Below are 23,607 nucleotides of genomic sequence, written 5' to 3'. Positions count from 1 at the left end.
GGCGACGTGTAGTAAATTCTCAGAGGCTTGCAGGCTGAACGCTGAAAGGCATAACAGTCTATAATGATAATGTAAGTATGTATGTTATTAGAATGTATAAGACATGAATGATAGGAAATTCAATAATATATAACTTTAACTATTTAGTGTTTATCGACAGGGCCAATAATAACATAAATATGTGAGAATTAAATTTTAGGCCTTCCTTTATACTACCATTTCATTCAGCGTGAACACAATTATTTATAGCCTAGATTGTAGTGACTTATTCCCCGACTTTATATACCGATTTTCATTAAATTCTCTTCGGCCGTTTTCTCGTGATGCGCGTGTGTGCGTACATACATACATACAGACAGACAGACAGACAGATATTACGGAAAATTGAAACGTGCATTTCTCCTTGTTACTGTGGTCACAACTGAAACAGAAATATCATTCTTTATAAATTCTGAGCAATATAAAGACACACTCATTTTATTTATATTGTGATGAATTAAAATTGGTCAGAATTGTCTCCAAATGGCTCCTAAAATCTCTAGAAAAGTCACTAGTCGTTATCATTGAAATTCTATCATTAATTACTAAAAAAGTCTCTAGAATCGCCTAGACTGATGTGAACGAACACGAACATAGCACACGAGAACGAGAAGATGGACGATTGATATATACATCACCATATACAGGTTTCAATTAACATATTCGTGCACATTTCTCGCATTAATAAACGTAGATATTTCGTTCTTAAGCAGCCAATGAGCGAAGGACTTCCTGCCACTCGCGTAAAAAAGCTGAAATGGCGTGATTTGAAAAAAAAAGTTTGAAGTCCGCCAAAAAATAAGCTAAAATCGGGAGAAATAATAGAATAATCGGGAGGCTTTGTAAAACTGTCGAAAATCAGGAGTCTCCCGCCTAAATTGGGAAAGTTGGCAGGTATGCGTATGGCTTTTACGGCTGGTTTACACGTGGACAGTGTTTAGTACAGTGGTACATGGCAGTTTGTCACTCAAGCCACGTGATTCAGTCGTTCCCATGTCGTCAACTAGATCAGAGACAAGATGGACGGCCATCAACAACGTGTTAGATAACATTTTAGAGGTAGTTGAGGATGAGGTGACCAAAGTTAGGAGAAAAAGAGAATGGGAGCGAAAATGGATTACCAGAAGGAATAATCTCGGGGCATGTACAATTCTCTTTAAAGTATTAGCCGAGGAGGATCGACAGGAATATATGTTATCCTTGCGAATGTCAGAAGTAACATTTAATGAGTTACTGCATAAAGTTGAACCAATGATACAAAAGACAGATACCATCATGCGTAGTGCATTATCAGCAAAGCTGAAACTGCATATCGTGCTGTACATGCTCGCGACGGGAAATAATGTCCGAAGCCTTCATCATTTCTTCAGACTTTCCAAAGCCAGTGTATCTTTAATGATTACGGAAGTATATGAAGCTATATATATACTGCTCTGAAATATTTCATACAGGTAAGGAAAAATACAAATACATATTGGTTACAATATTATATATAAGCAATTGTTTAGCAAAACGACTATTATCATTGGTTTATTGCTTTTAAATTTCAGTGAATACACATCAAAACCTATCACAATAATTAGTATTGTTTCAATTCTGCAGTGACTAAAAAGCTTCTGTCCATCTAGCCATTGTTGTCGGCAATTAGAATGAACGATCAAAAGGAAAGAGGAACTCACAACGATGATCAGCTCCGTACCTTTACCCACAACTTATGAACTTGACTAAATTGCGCCTGTTCGCACGTGGTAAGTTGCAAGTACAGCGCTCCCCCACTACTCCGATGGGTGCGCGCGCAGCTGGTGAGAAGTCTACTTGAAAGGAAAAATAGACTGAATTCTATTCCACTTGACTATAAATTGTTACTTAATTGTTTACTTACCACTAAAGTCACAGTTCACACGCTGCAAGTCACTTAAAATTAAGTTAAAAATTTAGTTAACACTAAATTACTGTCCGCGTGTAAACAGGCCATTAGTGCTGTGAGTGTCTGAGGACATGTTCGGCTCACCAGCTGCAGGTCTTTACATTGACACCCATAGGCGACCTGCGTGTCATGATGAGGATGAAATGATGATGAAGACGATACATACACACAGCCCCATGCCAGCGAAATTAACCAGTGATGGTTAAAATTCCCGACCCTGCCGGGAATCAAACTCGGGACCGCTGTGACCAAAGGCCAGCACGCTAACCATTTAGCCATGGAGCCAGACTTTTTGTTTAATAATATTTACTGACTGAAAGGCCTTCCCATAGATGCTCTGGCCTCTGATATATTGGCCAATATATATATTTCGATCACCTCAAACACATCCCTCATTTGTCACATTGAGGGATTAGACCTTTGCGCGCGTTATGGGGATGACAACGTACGAAATAATAGATCATAGGCATAATGATAGTAATAACATTCTAGACACTAAAATAAAAATTCACTTTAGAACAGGTGTTTCCAACCTGGGGAGCGCACCCCCCTAGGGGGGGGCGTGAAGTGATTTTACTCCATTATTACAATTTTGTGTAATAAACATTTTTCGAATCTTTCCAAGTGATTGTCGCGCCAAGTCAGTCGTTCAAAAGCACTGGTAATTGCCAACTGTCGGCACGAACCTTTGCGGAGCCGCGAGGTTGAAGGTGAAATAAGGAATTTGCCATGTTGTGAGGAGCAAAATATAGCCTGAGAGCAGGTGCGGGAACAAGAGCACTCAACGCACGTTTAATTGCACACTTTGTGGACCTACTTGCGTGAAAGTAAACTATGACCATACGCGACATGTTTCAACTCATCAACGATGTAGTAGTTGCTTTCATTTTCCAGTATTATTGTTACATACTGTACAAGGTTTTTCTCATAAACAAAATATGTTAGACGAAGGAGGTAATCGTATAAATGTCGGTATTATATCAAATTGATCTAGTAGCGAGAACAACAGGAGATAAGGCAATAATAGTAGGCTAAATTATAATAAATTTATTTAATATAACATGTTAGGCTTTCACAGCTAGCGTGAAATTCTATGTAGGCCTACTGGTATTTTGGGCTACAACTAATTAATGTTTAACCACAGTAATTTTCTCACCAAAGATCTTAACTGGTAATAAGTTACTACAGTCAGGAGTCAACATTAACTCTGAAGAACAAAGAAAATCGGAGTTCCAGAAGCAACAAATGTAGTGGAAGTTCCTCCTTCCCTTGCACCATGTGGCATATAGACTCGTTTTGTGAGTAGCTCGTCCTTGAATGCTTACACATTCTTATTCTTCCCCTGCAGTCAAATTGGCGAGAGCTGTAAACTACAACTGTGACATCAGAGATGGCGGAGTAATGACCATGACAACACATCGCCGATAGACCATTAGTGGCCAGGCCTTTCGACTGTTGATTCTGTGCCTCGTACACTTTCGCAGTGGACGTGTCTGTCAAGTTGTTTATTGTGAGTGTTGTGTATGCTTCCCTGTAACAGTGCGACTGTGTGAATTGTGTTATTTAATATTGTGACTTTAAAAAAAATTGGAAACGATATCCAAGAAGAGACTGTACAGTGGTAACTACATTAAATATGGCTTCACAGTCGTTGAACAGAACTGAATACAACAGCCTCAATGCGTAATCTGCCACTGTGTTCTGAGTAACGATGCGATGAGGCCCGTGAGTTTGGAGAGACATTTAAACACGAATCGTTCAGGCTTAAAAGACAAACCCACAGAATTTTTTGCAACTAAACTCAACTCGCTAAAACGTATGAAATTAGATTCATCAGGTACTTTTAACCAAGAAAATGAGAAAGCAGTGGAAGCATCATATGAACTAGCTCTTCTGATTGCCAAAGACAAAAAAGCACACACAGTTGGGGAAACATTAGTAAAGCCGTGTATGTTATTAGCTGCAAATATAGTTTTGGGTGAAGGGAGTCGGCAGAAATTGTCTAAAATTTCTCTTTCCGATAACACAGTGAAGTGCAGACTTCAAGAACTGTCAGAAGACATTAAAATGCAAATTTTGGAGAAGGTGAAAGCATCTCCAGTGCTTTCAATTCAGTGTGATGAAACAACCAATGTGGCCCATTGTTGTCAACTGATTGTATATTGTCGATTTGTCGACAGTGTAATTTTAAGAGAAGAAATGTTATTCTCCCAATGTTTGAAAACAACTTCGAAAGCTTGTGATGTGTTTTCTGCCATCGATAGTTTTTTCCAAGAACATGGACTTTCCTGGGAAAATGTAGTGGGTGTATGTACGGATGGTGCACCTGCTATGATCGGGTCACGTTCTGGGTTTCCCAAATTGGCCAAAGATAAAAATCCAAACATCATGGGAACCCACTGTATAATTCGCAGGCAGGCTTTGGCGGCCAAAACCCTTGCCCCAAGATTTTAATAACACTCTAAAAGTCGCTATAAGAATTGTGAACTCTGTGAAGACAAGTTCTTTACAGATAATATTGTTTGAAGCCCTTTGTGTTGACCTTCAAGCCAATCACAAAAGTCTCCTTTTCCACACAGAGGTTCGCTGGCTATCAAAAGGGAACATGTTGGCTCGACTGTTCGAATTAAAGTCTGAAGTTGAAATTTTTCTTCTTGGTGAAGGTAGGAAAGATCTGTATGAAGTGTTTACTGATACCAATTTTATTGTCTCATAGGCATATCTTCGCGATTTTTTTTGAAGCTTTGAACAGTGTGAACTTATAGCTCCAAGGCAAAAACTCCAATATTATGCTTGCTTATGATGCCATCCGAGCTTTCCTGGAAAAAATACAGTTGAACAACTTCTCTTCCTTTCACCGCCTTAATGAAATTTTGCCGGAAAATGAACGTGATCGTAATAAACTTAAGGTGCAATTTCAGTCATATTTGGATTCCCTGGCACAAGAATTCAATTCCTACGTTCCTGATATCTCATCAGATGAATGGTCCTGGATGTTAACAAGAAATCCTTTTGCCATTGACATTGAAGCACTGCCAACACAACTTCAAGAAGAAGCCATAGATTCGAAGGGTGATTCAAAGCTGAAAGATGATTACAAAATATTAGGACTGGGAGAATTTTGGGTAAACTGTCTTGCAGTGTATCCTGAAATAGCCAAAGTAGCATTGCGTGTCATTGTCCCATTTTCAACGACATATTTAGGTGAGTCAGGATTTTCAACGCTGAGTGTCATAAAAACAAAGCAGCGCTGTCGGCTTGATATTGCAAGTGATCTCCGCTGTGCTCTAGCAAATATCAAACCAAACATACTGAATCTTACCAAGAGAAAACAGTGTCAACCCTCTCGCTGACATTTGTTGACTAATTGAAGGCTTTATTGTAAAAGTGTGTTCTTTGTATTGTGCTGAAATGAAGTTAGTATGTCATAGATATAAAGCGCGTACTTCATATTGTGTTTTCATAAGTCATTGAATAATGGAATAATTCATTATGTAGTGTCATTAGGTTAGGTCTATATCCTCCACGTCAGTATATCGGAGAGGTTATAGAAGAGACGGGGGTGGGGGGCGCGTTGACCACCTGTATCTGACCTGTTTACCGTGCTGACTGAGGATAAACAGAATGAAACGTCAGTCAGAGAGGAACATAGGACAGAGTTTATCTCTCTTCATCAACCTTGTCAGCTGGCAAAGGTTGGCAACCACTGCTTTAGAGGATGAAGAAGAGGGATCTCTAAACTTTTTGAATATTACTATGAATTAAAATTATAACTTTTTTCATTTAAGATACACAGAAAATTTTCGAGTTAGAGACTTCAAGATATCTCTGTCAAAACGTGGGCGGGAAAAGGAACTTTCATTTATTTGGAGACAACTTCGTTATAATGGCTTAAGCACAAAATGTCAGAGACTAGATAATTAGGAAGTTTACAGGTAAACAGCAATCAAATTCGTCAGTAGAACCAAAAAATGTTGAAAAATATGTGAAGTTCATATATAACAACCCTTATGTCTGCACACTGACAGACTTATTCAAGACGCATAGTTACAGAATTGCCTTTTCCGTGAATAACAACATGAAACATAAGTTTTTCAATCATAATACCATAGATTTTTCAAAGGAGAAAACATCTTTAGACTCAGGAATTTACAGGTTGACATTGTTCCCGTTGTAAAGCGACTTACAATGGACACTCTGGACGTAGCTGTACTATAAGTTACCAACATGTTCATGCTGAGAGATATAAAAAATTCTCAGCCATGGGAGGGAGCTCACATGAGCTTGACAGGGAGTATTGAACAAGGTCTTATCATTATGAACAAACTGAATAAGGGTAAATTAACGAACACTTTTGAAAACATACGTATCTACTTGGACCAGCTTGTCAACAAGGACAAGAATTTGAATGATATGATCGAGTATAAGAATCCGCTTTATGAACAAATTTTAATTTATTTGAAAATTCAATGAATAAATCAGTATCTTCCTCCCATCATGAAGGAGTAACGGACATTCCTGCAATCCAGTCATCACACACCAGGCATAAAGCCGAAGCTACGCATGTGAGACCATTCCCAAGGTGGCGAACATTAAAGGGACACATCGATTGTTACATAAGTTATTTTTGCAGTAGCGTTCCTTGGTTGCAGATTGAGTTGGAAACCAACAATCAATTCCATAATGTCTCACTGCAATTGCTCATTGAAGTTTTAAATCCACATGATACACGACGATCAACAACTTGGTGACGCAAGAGGACGCTGATGTTACAAGAAAGGCCATTCAGACATGTTGTTACATTTACTTTTAAAGGAGCAAAACTTGACAACATTTTACAAAAGGTATTGATTACATGGAACAATTGTTGTTGATTTATGGAACATGATTTTGTCGGAGATTGTTTCTAAAAGTTTCAAAGAAAACTGCTTCCATACACGCTTGATGGAAGTGAGGATCAAGTACGATAGAATGTCCCTGCACTATTGATACCTGACAACTGAAAAGTGAGTGTACCTGCAGTGCCTTACACCATCACCCAAGTTGCTGTATAAAATGTTCCTCAATTAATCAAATTACTGGCAAAAGTCTTGCCTCAAAGTTTAGGTCGTAACGTTAAAAGAAAAAAGAGTGGGAATTGTGTCAGTAAGTACGTTAGATGTTTTGTTTACTTATTTGTGTATTTTAAATGCTGTTGTGGCAAATCATAAATGTCTGAGTACTAATAATAATAGCTTAGTTGAGGAGCTGTTTCTTGTGCAACAAACGGCAAAATTGAACACTCACCAAAATACCAAAGCAAGACCAATTATTAACTGTTCTGAAACCTTCTGTTTAGTGTCACCCAACAGAAGAATTAATTCAAAGCAGTATACTTTATTACTTACTTATCGCAAATTATGTATACATTTTTTGAGCACTGAAAGAGAGAATAAAATTGTGCTGCTGAGATCAATATCTAATGCTGTGCTTGCACTGTGAAGTAGTTAGTAACTCTATGTGTGTCCAGCGTGATGTTTGCATCCTTGACGTATTCTGACACTCCCGGCACTAAAATCTGCGGAACTCCCGCTTTCCGCGTGGTTAGAAATTGTCCACTACCCTGCAGATCTCAACAAGACTCAAACCAAAGTGTGAGACGATAGCCACCAGAGCAGTTAAAAGTGTCATTATCAAACAGAATACTCACCATATTTCCGGATGATTGTACGCATGTACAAAGGAAACACCAGGCTTCTCTGCTTCCTGCAGTGCTCTCTCGTTCGCAATACTGAAGTTTGTTCCATGGACCTGTCACATTGAGGTGAGTTACTGTCAAGAGCTTAAGATGTCACAATGCATTTTGAAATCAGAATTACGTTTACTTACCACAACATTCGCTCCTTCAGACTTGAGTCGGTTGACGGTTATCTGTGGCGTGGTGACGGGTACGTAAACCGTGCAAGGTACGTTGAGCAGTCTGGCTGCACAGGCGAGAGCAAGCCCCGCATTGCCACCCGAAGCTCCCACGAGGTGTGTAGAGCCTCTCTGCACAGCCTGAAACATCAATCACTTCTCTTAAGCTTCTTGACCTGTTTACCGTGCTGACTGAGGATAAACAGTCAGAGAGGAACACAGGACAGAGTTTATCTCTCTTCATCAACCATAGAATAGCTGACAGCCACAGGGCTCCTAGCTGAGCTCGACAGTGGGAGTTCCATTTCCTTCTCCTGCCGATAAGCTAAGCTCACTCCTCAAAGCTACAACTCGTTCTCAGTTCACCGAGGACAAGGAGTCACTCTTACTGCAGGAAGTATGAACAGAGGAGAAACGGAAGCCAACACAAAGGATAAACGCAGTCCCTTTATCATTTGGTGAAACAAGTACCTTTTGGCATCGGTAGGCGATGCCTCTCATCTTGAAGGAGCCGCTCACTTGGGAAGACTCCATCTTGAGGTAGACGTCGCATCCTGGAAGCCACTGAGACAGCGGCACGCTCTTTACCATGGGCGTCACCACGTGGAGAGGGGCCGACATCTTATCCTGAGGAGAGAATACACCAATGTATGATCATAAGTCTACCCTCGTACTTCACTGCCGAGTGTTCCAAGCTGACAATACTTACGGATTAAAAATGTACTTGTGGACAAGATACAAGTAGTTTATTTATAGCTTATCGTTCACAGGGGCAGATATGGAAGTGATGCCTAGTAAAAGACTGCTACAAAAAAAGAAAAATCAAGAAAGTTATGGACAGCCAGGCAAGCCTCTGATCCTTCAGCATCGTCAACTATCAGTAATTTAACGTTCTTCAGTAGATGAATTATTATTCTCCTCATTTAATTTAGCTGCTATTTCTGTTCTCTTTTATTACAAATAAATCACTTTTTAAAAATATACCTCAACATTTTCATTCCAGATGAACCCGTCTGGTGGTCATGATCATTAGGGTGGTTAGCCAGCGGGGTAGGGGAGGTGGTAATCACTAGATTGCGTGCCAAAAGCCTGGATTAAACTCCAAACCTCTCAGAGTCTTCGTAGGGAGTGGGTGACGTTAAGCTCAACAGGTGTAGGCACTCCTCTGATGTGGTTGACGTCACGACAGATTCCTCTCCTCTCATACCCGACCCTGTGGAGTGTTATTTGACTCCAGCATTCCTTCCTACAAGACAAGTTGCTCCACTGAAATTGTCATCTTTTTGCTATGTGCTGACTCAATGTACGGCAAGGACACTCATCTTTCTCTACATAACTTATATTGACATCTACATTTGTGTTCCTCATGTCTTAATCTTCTGCTCTTCCCTTTGTTAGCTTCCTTCTTATCCCGCTATTCCTACATTGATGTATGTTGCTGGCCGTCCCCTTCACGAAGCTGGGAATAGAAGCGAGCTCGCCAAGGCTGACAAGAACTGATGAGGAGAGAGCACATCTGTGTCCTGTACGCTCCACGTGTTTCAAAAAGAAACTCGTATTCAACAGGATGGATTGATTGATTGATTGATTGATTGATTGATTGATTGATTGATTGATTGATTGATTGATTGATTGATTGATTGAATATTAACTTTTATTTAGGATTAATCAATGAGTACTATTTATAACATTCATCATTTCGAGCGATGCAGTCCGGCCCTGCCACGAGTGACATCGCTGCGTTAGGCCCTTGCCATTCGCCACACGGCGGTAGAAGCTGGCACTGCCATTGGCCGTTACGTCACTGTAGGCATGTGGCGGTGTAGAAACAACGAGAACTGTGGGCTTCTGGAAGAGCTGTCTGGGTATATAAGTTCGGTCCAGTGTGTGTGCTCCTCACTGCGGAGCGCCACCCGTTGTATAACGAGTGAGCAAACAGCGCGGACTGTGAGCGCTACCAGTGGTTGCATTCATTTAACTACTCCTCCTCTCTTGCCCTGTTTTAACAGCATTTTCATTGCACTAGATTCTTTGGATCCACATTACAAATTATTCAATTATAAACACAACATGAAACATTGTACTATGAGAAGTTATTCAAATTAGAATTCCTTAAAGCAAATTAAAAATAAGTAAAAAGTGGAGCGACTATTACAATATGCTTTCTCAGTCTAAAGTGGTATCAATTTTCTACATATTGTATTTATTGAGGCTTATCTAATTACTATCAAAATAGGTATTACTGAAAATACAAGTCTTTTGAATGTACATGTCTGACAATCCATCACCATTGTTATCTTTTTCCATATGATTTGTAAGTGTAATGACTGCCACTAATTTGAGGAAGTGCACATGTTTACGGCTAGATGTCAACGCTATTGAGTATTACGATAAACACTCCGTCCCCGACACGGCCAGAACCCTCTATGTTGACCATATGATACTTGAAATGGCAGCAGACGAAGCTACTTACCTAATGTCTTCTATTTACCAACAAACGGTGCCAGGAAGTTTTATACAGCAGCTATTTGCATATCACACCACACTAGTTTAAATACAATGTCTTCACTTGACCTTTCACACCATTAACTACGCGGGAGGAATGCGGACGTATAGAATCACAAGACAGGATGTGAAAGGGGTTTGCACATGGGAAAACAATGCCCTGCCCCAGACAAGGAAGTGTACTCGCAGATTGACCTAGGGTAACTACCATCTCTTTGCCCTGTCCTTCATACAGCTCACATTCCCCTGCGTGTCGTAAGAGGCGACTAAAACGGACCCCAGTGGGCTCTTAGCTTAGGAGCGTCGGTTGGCGACCACAGGCCCCTTAGCTTCTACTTACTTGTGCCAGGCTCGTCACTTTCATCTATCCTATCCGACCTCCCTTGGTCGACTCTTGTTCTTTACTGACCCTGACGGTATTGGAGCACTCGAGGCCTACTGAGTTCATGGCCCTTCTCTATCTTTGGCCGATATCTTCATTTTTTCAAAGTGTAGGACCCCTTCCATTTTTCTCCTCTGATTAGTGTTATATAGAGGATGATTGCCCAGTTGTATTCCCTCTTACCACTACTCTGTCACACTGACACTCAACATTCACATCTTCTTCTGCCACGTTTGCCACAGCGACTCAGTTGTACGGGCGGAAGAGCTTTGTGTGATGTGTTGGTAAGTGAAGAGAAGAGAGCATCCACTCCCTCAGCAAGAACAATCAACCGCACTGAATACTAACCATTCACCTGCCGAGCAAGACACAATTGTAATGTTTTGTGCATGGATTAATAAAAGAATCGACTGCTTACAAGTGAAGCCAGTGTGCACTCGCCTACCCGCGGCTCATCACCAACAAGGGTTGAAGTGGGAAAACCCACAAGAAAAATACATTGTATAATGTAGAACATATTTTATTCAGTTGCACAAAAATACAATGCATTAATTTAATAAGTTACTAATCAATCTGTGTGTACTACTGAATCAGATGCAGTGAAACTTTAATGCTCATATAGGCCAAATCCACGTCTTGACCGGATTAAACAGGGAGCTTCACGGAAAGGCGAGGTGACTCATTGCTTCATGTCCAACTGATGTGAATAAGCAGTGTCAGGGGCGGTGCGTCATTGAGAGCTAAAGGGGCTTAGTTTCTGTATGAATACAAAAGTTATCGTTTGTTTAATGAGTGATGTATGCATTGTGTTGAGCTATGTGAAAAGAGTGCTGCTTTCACAAAGGTTTTGGCATCTTCCCTCCCCATATGAATATGGTATGTAATTTAGTTGAGAAGCGGGTCCATTCTTAATGGAGGAAAAGCTTGATGAAATAGGAGCTGTCTTGAAAAGAACTCCAACAAAATCCCTGTCGCATCTCATTGTACAAGCTAATGTACTGTTAAAAGCCAAACTGTGCAAATCCACCGCTGCGTAACATTTAAGAGGAACTAACAGTTTTGCTAGGATTCGCTACTCAGTCTGTTCACGATGGGTGTGTTGGCCCAGAGCTTTCCTTTTTTTTTTTTGTGATGAGGCATGGCTGCACTTAAGTGGGAGTGCAGAAAATTGCATGTCCCCCCACTTCACAATGTGAAGATAGGAGTTTGATGCGCAATAAGTGCTCGCAGAATGATAGGGCCTATATTTTTCCATGATTCAATAAATGCTGACCAATATACAGACGTCATTCTCAGGCAGTGGCATAATCTGAGGGCTACCAAAGCTTTCGATGAAGCCTAAACCTCAAATGAGAACGATGGAAGTCTAAAGCACATTATAATGTAAGCATCTTTATTTTTTATCGTCGTTATCTGCCAAATGCAGCAGAAACTCAAGCTGTTCTGCATGAATATTTGAAAGGCGCTAAGAAGAACGACAGCAGAAAAATTGACTGGACCGACAAAGCCAAGAAACAGTTTGAGAAATGTGAAGAAGACCTGATTGCTACATTTCTGACATTTCCAGTTCCAGATCTGCCTATAGCCCTTTTCACAGATGCTTCTGATCAGGCTGTTGGAGCAGCATTACAGCAGCACAGAGACGCTGGTTGGAAACCCATAGCTTTCTACTCCAAACAGCTTAGCAGTGCGCAGAAGAATTACAGTGCATATGATAAAGAATTGCTTGCAATATATCTGGCCGTGAAACAATTCAGGCACCTCATTGAAGGTAGAGAATTTACCATTTTTACGGATCACAAACCAATCACGTACGCATTCCAACAAAAGAATGAGAAGGCATCCCCTCGGCAACTGCGGCACCTGCAGTACATCTCGCAGTTCACGACTGACATACGTCATGTCAGTGGCAGAGATAATGTGGTAGCCGATACTCTGTCAAAACTTGATGAAATTTCCGTGATTGATTATGAAGTCATAGCAAAGCATCAAGAAAATGATGAAGAGCTGAAGCAGTTACGATAAGACAATACATCACTGAAATTCAAACAGTGTCAGTTCGGTTCTCAGTACATGTTGTGGTGTGATGTCTCTACTAATAATATTCGCCCTTTTGTTCAAAGTTATTTTGCACGAAAATTTTCAAACAGATTCATGATATGGCACATCCCGGCGTGAAATCAACTGTCAAAAACGTTGTTGCCAAGTTTATATGGCCAGGAATAAGAAATGATGTGCGTAAATGGGCTCAATCTTGCATTAGTTGTCAACAAAACAAAGTGACAAGGCACACTAAGTCTCCAGTTGGAAATTTTGAGCAACCAGATGATAAACTCAAAGTCGTTCATGTAGATATAATTGGACCCTTGCCACCATCAGAGGGCAACATTTACTGCCTTACTTGCATTGATCGATTCAGCAGTTGGATGGAAATCATTCCAAAGGCCAATATCACCGCCCAAGTTCTTTCTACAACAATTGGATAAGTAGATTTGGAGTTCTAGAAGTAATTGTTACGGACCAAGGGAAACAACTTGAATCGGAATTATTTAGAAACTTAGCAAAGCTCTGCGGAGCGAAGGTGCAACATACAACTTCGTACCATCCCCAGGCAAATGGAAAAATAGAACGGCTACATCGTACTCTTAAAGCAGCAATCAGAGCGCACAAGAACCCCAGATGGACTCAGAGCCTACCGACAGTTCTACGAGCAGCCATTCGAGAAGACTCCAACTACTCACTTGCAGAAATGATGTATGGAACCACCATCAGACTTCCTGGAGTGTTTTTCGAACACTCAGTGCAGTTACAGTGCAATCCAGATACCTTTGTGACCCAACTCTGGGATCACATAAAGCATCTTAAGCCCGCTAAACCTAGAACAGTGACGTCCAGATCTACATTTATTCACAAAGACCTCTCTTTTTGTTCACATGTGTTCTTGAGAACAGACAAAGTTAAAAAAATCCCTCAAGCCACCTTATGAAGGACCGTTCCGAGTGGTAAAGAGGCAGGACAAATATTTCACCATTAGTATCAAGGGCAAAGATGTAATTGTCTCCATTGATAGACTCAAACCTGCTTATATACCAGCGGATGAAGAAACAGAACGAGATACAGTGAGGAAGCCTAATCTACCTCCTATAACACCCCCTGTTTCCAAAAAATACCATGCCAACCAGAAACAGGAAAATACCTTCCAGAACAGTGAACGAGTCAAGACTACACGTAGTGGTAGAGTGATAAGATTTCCTACCAGATATCGGGACACAATTCAATTGATGACTTCTTAGGTTAGGATAGACTATCATGTACAGTTCATAAAAGTTTTCATCTTCTGTTAACTGGCAGGAGAGTGATGTAGCAGATTTTAGAAGGCAGTGAAAGACAAGAGACAAAAGAAATAACAGAAAAAAGAAAGGGGAAACCCAATATCGCAAATTCATTAAGATGATGTGTTTTTGCTTGTAAAGTCTTATTGTTGTACGTACAGCAGAGTAAATAAATGCATTAAATACTGATTAGTGACCAAGAGTTATAAGCAGTAACATTCCATTTTAAAAACTTGAAAGCAGCGAGAGAAAAAACGTCGCACATATTTCTGAGAGCAAAGCATCGGAGACAGATCTCGCAGCCCTCTCCCCTCGACCAACATCCTATGGCTTGCTGATATGTGCCCAATAGGTGTGCTAGGTTTCGTTCCACCAGATTGCCACTGCTTACCAACAGCCATGCGTTCCTCACCTCATACTTCTGACTTAAGAGTACGGGTATTTCACTCCCATTACTTTTACAGTACAGCCGTGTAGGAAGAGGCTGCAGGGCTGTGGTTATAAGAGTAATATAGTTTTTTTGCATAGGTAGATCCGCTAAAGTGAAATGCACTCTTTCAGGTTTTGTTGGTCGAATCGAACCCATGATCATGGATCGGACACCACCACTGATCTCCCGAGGAAGCTAATAAACCAGTGAATGATACGTACGACCTCTGGTAATGCTGTGAAATTCAAATTTGTATTTAATAATAATACACTGACTGACAGAGCAAATGCAACACCAAGAAGGAGTGGTCAGAACTTTATGCCAATTGCAGGGTAGACTGACGTCACTGAGGTATGCTCATGATGTGAAATGCGCCGCTGTGCTGCGCACGTAGCGAACGATAAATGGGACACGGCGTTGGCGAATGGCCCACTTCGTACCGTGATTTCTCAGCCGACAGTCATTGTAGAACGTGTTGTCGTGTGCCACAGGCCAGGCCGCCGTCAACGGAGGCATTTCCAGCAGACAGACGACTTTACGAGGGGTATGGTGATCGGGCTGAGAAGGGCAGGTTGGTCGCTTCGTCAAATCGCAGCCGATACCCATAGGGATGTGTCCACGGTGCAGCGCCTGTGGCGAAGATGGTTGGCGCAGGGACATGTGGCACGTGCGAGGGGTCCAGGCGCAGCCCGAGTGACGTCAGCACGCGAGGATCGGCGCATCCGCCGCCAAGCGGTGGCAGCCCCGCACACCACGTCAACCGCCATTCTTCAGCATGTGCAAGACACCCTGGCTGTTCCAATATCGACCAGAACAATTTCCCGTCGATTGGTTGAAGGAGGCCTGCACTCCCGGCGTCCGCTCAGAAGACTACCATTGACTCCACAGCATAGACGTGCACGCCTGGCATGGTGCCGGGCTAGAGCGACTTGGATGAGGGAATGGCGGAACATCGTGTTCTCCGATGAGTCACGCTTCTGTTCTGTCAGTGATAGTCACCGCAGACGAGTGTGGCGTCGGCGTGGAGAAAGGTCAAATCCGGCAGTAACTGTGGAGCGCCCTACCGCTAGACAACGCGGCATCATGGTTTGGGGCGCTATTGCGTATGATTCCACGTCACCTCTAGTGCGTATTCAAGGCACGTTAAATGCCCACCGCTACGTGCAGCATGTGCTGCGGCCGGTGGCACTCCCGTACCTTCAGGGGCTGCCCAGTGCTCTGTTTCAGCAGGATAATGCCCGCCCACACACTGCTCGCATCTCCCAACAGGCTCTACGAGGTGTACAGATGCTTCCGTGGCCAGCGTACTCTCCGGATCTCTCACCAATCGAACACGTGTGGGATCTCATTGGACGCCGTTTGCAAACTCTGCCCCAGCCTCATACGGACGACCAACTTTGGCAAATGGTTGACAGAGAATGGAGAACCATGCCTCAGGACACCATCCGCACTCTTATTGACTCTGTACCTCGACGTGTTTCTGCGTGCATCGCCGCTCGCGGTGGTCCTACATCCTACTGAGTCGATGCCGTGCGCATTGTGTAACCTGCATATCGGTTTGAAATAAACATCAATTATTCGTCCGTGCCGTCTCTGTTTTTTCCCCAACTTTCATCCCTTTCGAACCACTCCTTCTTGGTGTTGCATTTGCTCTGTCAGTCAGTGTATTAATAATAATGGTACATGGCATGTCTGTGGGTTTAGTTGTGACCTAATGAGGATGAAAAGAATGGCGAAGACGTAATAAACCCCAGCCCCGAAGCCAGGGGAATTAACAGTACAAGGGGGTTCATTCTGAGAACTGAACCGGGGCCATCTGACCAAAGGCAAGCATTCTATCCATTTAGCCATGAAGCCGGACTTGAATTTGCTAAACCTTGGGCTACCATCTCCACTGATCAGGTGGTGTGTATTGACAGTAGCAGAGGCCAGTGCAGTAGCTCGTGAAGCAGCCTTGACAACACAACAGGCTTCTGACTGCAGCTCAAAACACTTAAAAGGCTTGACATTCACTAAACCAACCATCGAAACGAGGTAATGTAAATCTAGTGGTAGCCCACGTCTTGGACTCGGCATACGCCACTGTCCTGGGCCATTCATTCAAGAGCTGATGGAAGAAGAAAGGAGTAATGGTTAGTTTTTTTGCTTTATGTTGCACTGACACAAATAGGTCTTATGGTGACGATGGGACAGGAAAGGGCTAGGACTGGGAAGGAAGCAGCTAAGGTACAGCCGCAGCATTTGCCTGGTTTGAAAACGGGAAACCACGGAAAACCATCTTGAGGGCTGCCGACAGTGGGGTTCTAACCCACTATCTCAGAGCTGCGCGCCCTTTACCGGTAGTGCAAGATAATGCGACGGCACACTGCTGATCGGTCTGTGTAGATAATACGCAAAGATTTCGAAGATCGTGTGGTTAATCTCCCGATTGAAATCCTTGTGATTATTACCTGTGGCGGATGCTGAAGAGAAAAGTGTATGTCAACTGTTACACGGCCTGAGATACCCCGAGAGTTTGACAGCTGAGGAACAACGTTTTGAACATCAAAAGTAAGGCCAGGTAGGTTTTAGACTAATAGTTCCTCTAGAAATGTGAATTATCGCAATGTAGTGAGGAGGGAAGGTACGTCATTGCGCCAGACGTGCTGCGGCCGAAAGACCCTGTATCTTAATCTGTTTACCCTCCAGGGTTGGTTTGTCCCTCACACTCAGCGAGGGATCTCGCCTCTAAAGTGTCCTGGACTTTGGGTCAGGGAGGACCAGTGCCTCGCCCAGACAGCCTTCACGTGCTATGCTGAATAGGGGCCTTTGCGAGGGATGGGAAGATTGGAAGGGATATACAAGGTAGTGGCCGTGGCCTTACGTTAGGTACCATCCCGGCATTTGCCTGGAGGCCAAGTGGGGAACCGAGGAAAACCACTTCGAGGATGGCTGAGGTGGGAATCGAACCCGGGCCTCTGTGGGTGGCAGCTAATCACTCTAACCACTGCACCACAGAGGGAGACATCCTCTATCTTATTTATCACAATTTCCCTTGCTTTGTTTTTAACAAAGTGTATTCAAAATTTGCCTTATGTTTGATTTCATTTTTTGCTACTCTTTCTGGCATGGCAGCACTATTCAGTACAGCCGCTCGCGAATAGTAGCCTATTGAGGCAAGTACAGCACTTTTAAGTTTCGTGGATGACAATGCCGATACTCAAACCCCTCATACAAATTGGAAAGTGATTCATAAGTTTAGCTGTCAATTTCTTTTTCATTGTCTATAGTTCTTATTCGTGGATATCTGTCCACTCTTCCGGGCTTTAGGATAACTGAGCAGATCTATTTGGATCCTACAGTTCAATAGAGTTGAACATTAAAAAGTAAAATTGCAATTCCGTTCAGGTATTGTCTTCGTCGTTGGCTTAATTTAAGGTCTACCATAGCCTACTTGGTTTGAGGATTTTGATGGGATTATCATCATCATCATCATCATCATCATCATCATCATGATCATCGTTATTATATCTTCTACCCCTTCCCACCCATGCCCCTCACAGAATTCACAGTTGAAGGGTTGAGTAGCCTATTAGAAGGATACAAACTGAATTTTGGTAACTTTTCAAGAGGACAAGAAGGCAGTTTGTCAAGTCTGTATTTTGACACTTTTTTCTTTTTTTTTTAAATATTTGTTTGTGGCGTCGACCTATGAAGATCTTTTGCCACTTACTCCTATCTTAAAAGGTCATGTATACATTTTATGGAATTATTCTGCTGGTTTTCTGTTAAAACAATATATTATTTGTGAAAAAGGTTAACAATTTTATGCAGCTTTAGGATTATACAGACCCAACACAGTATCATGTATAAAAATGTACAGTTTGTAAAAGTTTGGACGTGTTCTCTTATCATAATGTATGTTTACATGCTTAGGACTTGAAACCTAGAACTTATCTGAATGAAGTCCTCTTTTCTAGAATGCGAGGTGTTGCTCTGTCGTTGGTGCGAGTAATCAGTCCACTGATCTTCCGCCACGCCCTCGTTAGGTCAGTTAAACGCTGTGTTTTACTTTTAGGTGTTCTATTTTTAGTACTCCCATTATTATTATTGCCTGCCTCTGCGGTGTAGTGGTTACAGTGATTCGCTGCCACCCCCGGAGGAGCGAGTTCAGTTCCCGGCTCTGCCACGAAATTGCAAATGCGCTACGAGATCCACTCAGCATTCGGAGGTCAACTGAGTAGAGGGGGCTTTCATTAACAACTGAGCAATCCTTCAAGTGGTTTTCCACCTCCTCCTCCAGGCAAATGCCACGGCCGCTTCCTTCCCTCTTCCTTGTCCATCCCTTCCAATCTTCCCATCCTCTACAAGGCCCCTGCTCAGCATAGCAGGTGAGGCCGCCTGGGCGGGATACTGATCCTTCTCCCCAGTTGTATCTCCCGAGCTGCTCCAGGACACTGCCCTTGAGGCGATAGAGGTGGCATACCTCGCTGAGCCCGAGGGAAAAACCAAAACTGGAGAGTAAACAGACTAAGAAAGAAGAAATATTATTATTCTCGTACTACAATTATTTTGTAGTCTATACAAGGGTTTTAATTAACATCTAATGGACTGCATGTTATACTGATAATTTTCTGTTATGTCATTTACTTCTGGAAGTCCTGCTCCATGGCTAAATGGTTAGCGTGCTGGCCTTTGGTCACAGGGGTCACGGGTTTGATTCCTGTCAGGGTCGGGAAATTTAACCATCATTGGTTAATTTCGCTGGCACAGGTACTGGGTGAGTGTGTGTGTGTGTCGTCTTCATCGTCATTTCATCCTCAGCATGACGCGCAGGTCGCCTACGGGAGTCAAATCAAAAGATATGCACCTGGCGAGCCGAACATGTCCTCTGACACTCCCGGCACTAAACGCCATTTAATTTACTTCTGGAACAGTACTTGCAGTTTATTAAATTCTGAATGCTATATTGTAAATAAAATAATTCAATCTTAAAGTTCAACATATTGTTACAGTATTGTGTCAACTAACCCAATTGTGTGAATGGCTGATACTAGGTCCATTCTCTTTCGCATTTCATTACCCAAGATCTCAATGACTGTGCTGCAGTAATGTATAGTCGCGAGGTAACGCGCTGGAGAGTGCGTACGGGACGCTGGAGTTCGAATCGCAGTGAGGCATAGAATTTTTCCTTCTTTCTTAATCTGCTTACCCTCCAGAGATGTTTTTTCCCTCGGACTCTGCGAGGGATCCCACCTCTACCGCCTCAAGGGCAGTGTCCTGGAGCGTGAGACATTGAGTCGGGGGATACAACTGGCGAGGAAGACTGCTCGACTGCTATGCTGAACAGGGGCCTTGGTGTGGGACGGGAAGATTGGAAGGGATAGATAAGGAAGAGGGAAGGAACGGGCCGTGTCCTTAAGTTAGGTACCATCCCGGCCTGGAGGAGAAGTGGGAAACCACGAAAAACCACTTCCAGGATGACTGAGGTGGGAATCGAACCCACCTCTACTCTGTTGACCTCCCGAGGCTGAGTGGACCCCGTTCCAGCCCTCGTACTATTTTTCAAATTTCGTGGCCACTACACCACAGAGGCGGACGTTATAAGGGAGTGTCAAGGAAGTGAGTGGCAGCAGAGCAGCCGATGTCATACCGTCGATATGGTGGACTTGAGAAACCTGGAAACGCATGCGAGAACACGAAGAAAGAAGTCTGAAGAAGAAAAGTCCTAGAAGTGGTTAGGAAGAGGCTGGGCTGCACCTGTGAGAGGTAGGATTCAAGGACGGCGTAGAATCCTCCCTGCATTTGGGGTCGGACGACAGTTGCCTTTGTCGTGTTCCAACAATTATCCCGCCCTTATGCTTCCACTTATCAGCGTGAGTGGATTTTTTAGCTCTCGGCGCTTTTGAACTACATTACCTAGTATCTCAATACCAGCATTCGACAATGATGTGTGGTCACGGGGTAACACAGTGCGTTATGAATGGTGAGTTCGTATCCGAGTGCGGCGGACATTTTTTCTGAAGAGTAAATAACTCATTCTTATTTAAGTCAATACATTCAATGCGTATACATTTCTTCCATATTGCGCCTAGCCTACTAAATCAAACTCATGGGACTTACACTTGAGTGAATGGATCTTTTTAGCTCCCTTGTCTTTATGACGTCATTACCCAGTAACACAATGACAACTTCCAACAGCGGTGTATGGTCTTGGGGTAACGCACTGGAGTACGGACGCTCAGCACCGGAGTTTGAATCGCGCTAGGGCGGAGAATTTTTACTGAATAGTAAATAAATATAACCTTCAGTAAGAGTACCAAGGAAGGGAGAGGTGCAGAGCAGCCAATAGGAACAGCTGACTAGAAGGTGTCATGCCGGAGACATGATGGCTTCAGAAATTTAGAAAGAAATGTCTGAAATATGGCGTATGAGGAAGAATGAAGTAAGGAATTCTGAAAAACGACGATGTCCAGGAAACGGTTCGGAAGAAATACGATACGAGTAGGGGAAGTGGTTCAAGGGTAGCGCCTGTGAGGTAGGCAACCCGCACAGCAGGGGGTCAACGACAACAAACCAACATAAAGTACTCCCTGTATTTTACACAGCTGGGGTAATGGCTCCGGTTCCCCTCTGGAGTCGGCCGACCGCTGCCTTCGACGTGTTCCCAACCACTAGCCCGCCTTTGGCCCTACATTTATCAACAGACCAGAAATCCAATATTTGATTCTGGTTACTGATTGGTTATAAGTGATCACGCACTACTTTGGACTTGGCTTTATACATTGCGAAGTAATTTAAATCTGTAGCTCATGTGATCTGTACTGTTATTGCTATACTCAGTTATTTAATTTTTATCCTGGTTACTCAACATTACCCCCAGCTGTGAAAAATACACGGAGGACGCGATGTCGATTTGTGTAAAGGTAGGTCGTTGACCCGTGCTGAGAGGGTTGCCTACCTCACAGGCAATTTTCAATTCAACCCTTGAACAACTTCCCTTACTCGTATCGTATTTCTTCTGAATCATTTCCTGGACATCGTCGTTTTTCAGAATTCCTTACTTCATATTTCCTCATCCGCCATATTTCGGACATTTCTTTCAAAATTTCTGAAGCCGCCATGTCTCCGCCATGACACCTTCTACTCAGCTGTTCCCTGAACCTCTCACTTGTTTGGTACTCTATTACTACTGAAAGTTATATTCATTAACCATTCAGTAAAAATTCTCCGCCCTTGTGGGCATTCCAACTCCAGCAGACAGCATCCATACTCCAGTGCGTTACCCCAAGACCATGCATCACTGGCGGACGTTGTCGTTGAGAAACTGGGTAATGAAGTTATAAAGAGAAGGGCGCTGAGAAAGTCCATTTGTCAAGTATGAGTATCATGAATTTGATTTCATAGCCACAGTGTAGAATAAAAGATACCGTAATATATGTATCGGTCCGCCTCTATGGTGCAGTGGTTAGTGCGAGTAAATACCACCCCCGGAAACCTGGGTACGATTCGCAAATCTGTCAGGATTTTTCGATAAGTTGTACGAAGCCTAGAACGGGGTTCACTCAGCCTCGGGATGTCGAGTGAGTACAGGTGGAGGGTGGAGTCGATTCCCTCCTCAGCCATCCTCGAAGTAGTTTTCCACGGCCGCTTTCTTTCCTCTTCCTTGTCTTCCCATCCCGCCATAAGGTTCCTGTTGAATATAGCAGACAAGGTACTGGTCGTCATTCTGACGCTCCAAGGATCCCTCGCTGAGACCGACCGTGGACGTTAAACGGATGAAGAAAGAAGGCCTACTACCGTTTTTTTATTCTTCTTCTTCTTCTTCTTCTTCGTAATCTGTTTACCCTCCAGGGTCGGTCTTTCCCTCGGACTCAGCGCGGGATCCCACCTCTACCGCCTCAAGGGCAGAGTGTACTGGAGCTTCAGACTTTTGGGTCGGGGAATACAACTGGGGAGAATGACCAGTACCTCGCCCAGGTGGCCTCACCTGCTATGCTCAACAGGGGCCTTGCGGGGGGATGGGAACATTGGATGGGACAAACAAGAAAAGGGAAGGAAGCGGCCGTGGCCTTACGTTAGGGACCATCCCGGCATTTGTCTGGAGGAGAAGTGGGAAACCACGGAAAACCACTTCCAGGATGGCTGAGGTGGGAATCAAACCCACCTCTACTCAGTTGACCTCCCGAGCCTGAGTGGACCCCGTTCCAGCCCTTGTACCACTTGTCAAGTTTCGAGCAGAGCCGGGATTCGAACCCGGACCTCTGGGTGAGGCAGCTTATCACACTAACCATTACACCACAGAAGCGGACTACCGATTTCATTACTATATTTAAAGCAATGTCCTCCTCTGTGGTGTAGTGGTTAGCACGATTAGCTGCCACCCCTGGAGGCCCGGGTTCGATTCCCAGCTCTGCCATGAAATTTGAAAAAGTGGTACGAGGGCTGGAACGGGGTCATGAGGTCAACTGAGTAGAGGTGGATTCGATCCCCACCTCAGCCATCCTCGAAGTGTTTTCCGTGGTTTCCCACTTCTCCTCCAGGCAAATGCCTGGATGGTCCGTAACTTAAGGCCACGGCCGCTTCCTTCCCCCTGCCTTCCACTCTTTCCATCACCCAACAAGGCCCCTGTTCAGCCACCTGGGCGAGGTACTGCTCCTCCTTCGCAGTTGTATCCCCCGACCCAGAGCCTGAAGTTCCAGGACACAGTGAGGGACCCCACCTCTACAGCCTCATGAGCAGAGTCCGAGGGAAAGACCGACCCTGGAGAGTAAAGAGATTAAGCAGAAGAAGAAGATTCCCCCTGTGGGTGGGGGACGCAGATGAAAAATACACCCACGGTATCCCCTGTGTGTCGTAAGAGGGGACTAAAAGGGGCCCAAGGGGCTCTCAACTTGGGAGTGTGGATTGGCGACCACGGGGCCCTTAGCCGAGTCCTGGCATTGCTAACACTTACTTGTGCCACGCTCCTCACTTTCGTCTATCCTGTCCGACCTCCCTTGGTCAACTCTTGTTCTTTTCCGACCCCGACGGTATTCGAGCATTCGAAGCCTAGGGAGTCTCATTTTCAAACCCTTCGCGGCCCTTGCCTTTCTTCGTCCGTTACTTCATTTTTCGA

At 43.6% G+C, this 23,607-nt stretch overlaps 1 protein-coding gene across 7 annotated transcripts in view; it reads right to left on the bottom strand.

Annotated features, from left to right (window-relative positions):
• Window positions 1–23,607, bottom strand: part of LOC136886388 (L-serine dehydratase/L-threonine deaminase) — a 51,196-nt gene that overhangs the window by 20,357 nt on the left and 7,232 nt on the right. For 5 of the 7 annotated variants that reach the window (XM_067159161.2, XM_067159160.2, XM_067159159.2 and 2 more), the window contains exons 2-4: window positions 8,333–8,488; window positions 7,835–8,002; window positions 7,656–7,756 (exon numbers count right to left, since the gene is read on the bottom strand). In XM_067159161.2, the coding sequence (XP_067015262.2) occupies window positions 7,656–7,756; window positions 7,835–8,002; window positions 8,333–8,488 (425 nt within the window). Of the gene's footprint in view, window positions 1–7,655; window positions 7,757–7,834; window positions 8,003–8,332; window positions 8,489–8,570; window positions 11,097–23,607 lie in introns of those variants that run through there. The other 2 variants (XM_067159163.2, XM_068230477.1) reach the window with 2 other exon arrangements.

This window comes from Anabrus simplex, chromosome X (genome assembly GCF_040414725.1).
Source record: "Anabrus simplex isolate iqAnaSimp1 chromosome X, ASM4041472v1, whole genome shotgun sequence".
Lineage (NCBI taxonomy): Eukaryota > Metazoa > Arthropoda > Insecta > Orthoptera > Tettigoniidae > Anabrus > Anabrus simplex.
This window is presented reverse-complemented; position numbering and strand designations above follow the sequence as displayed.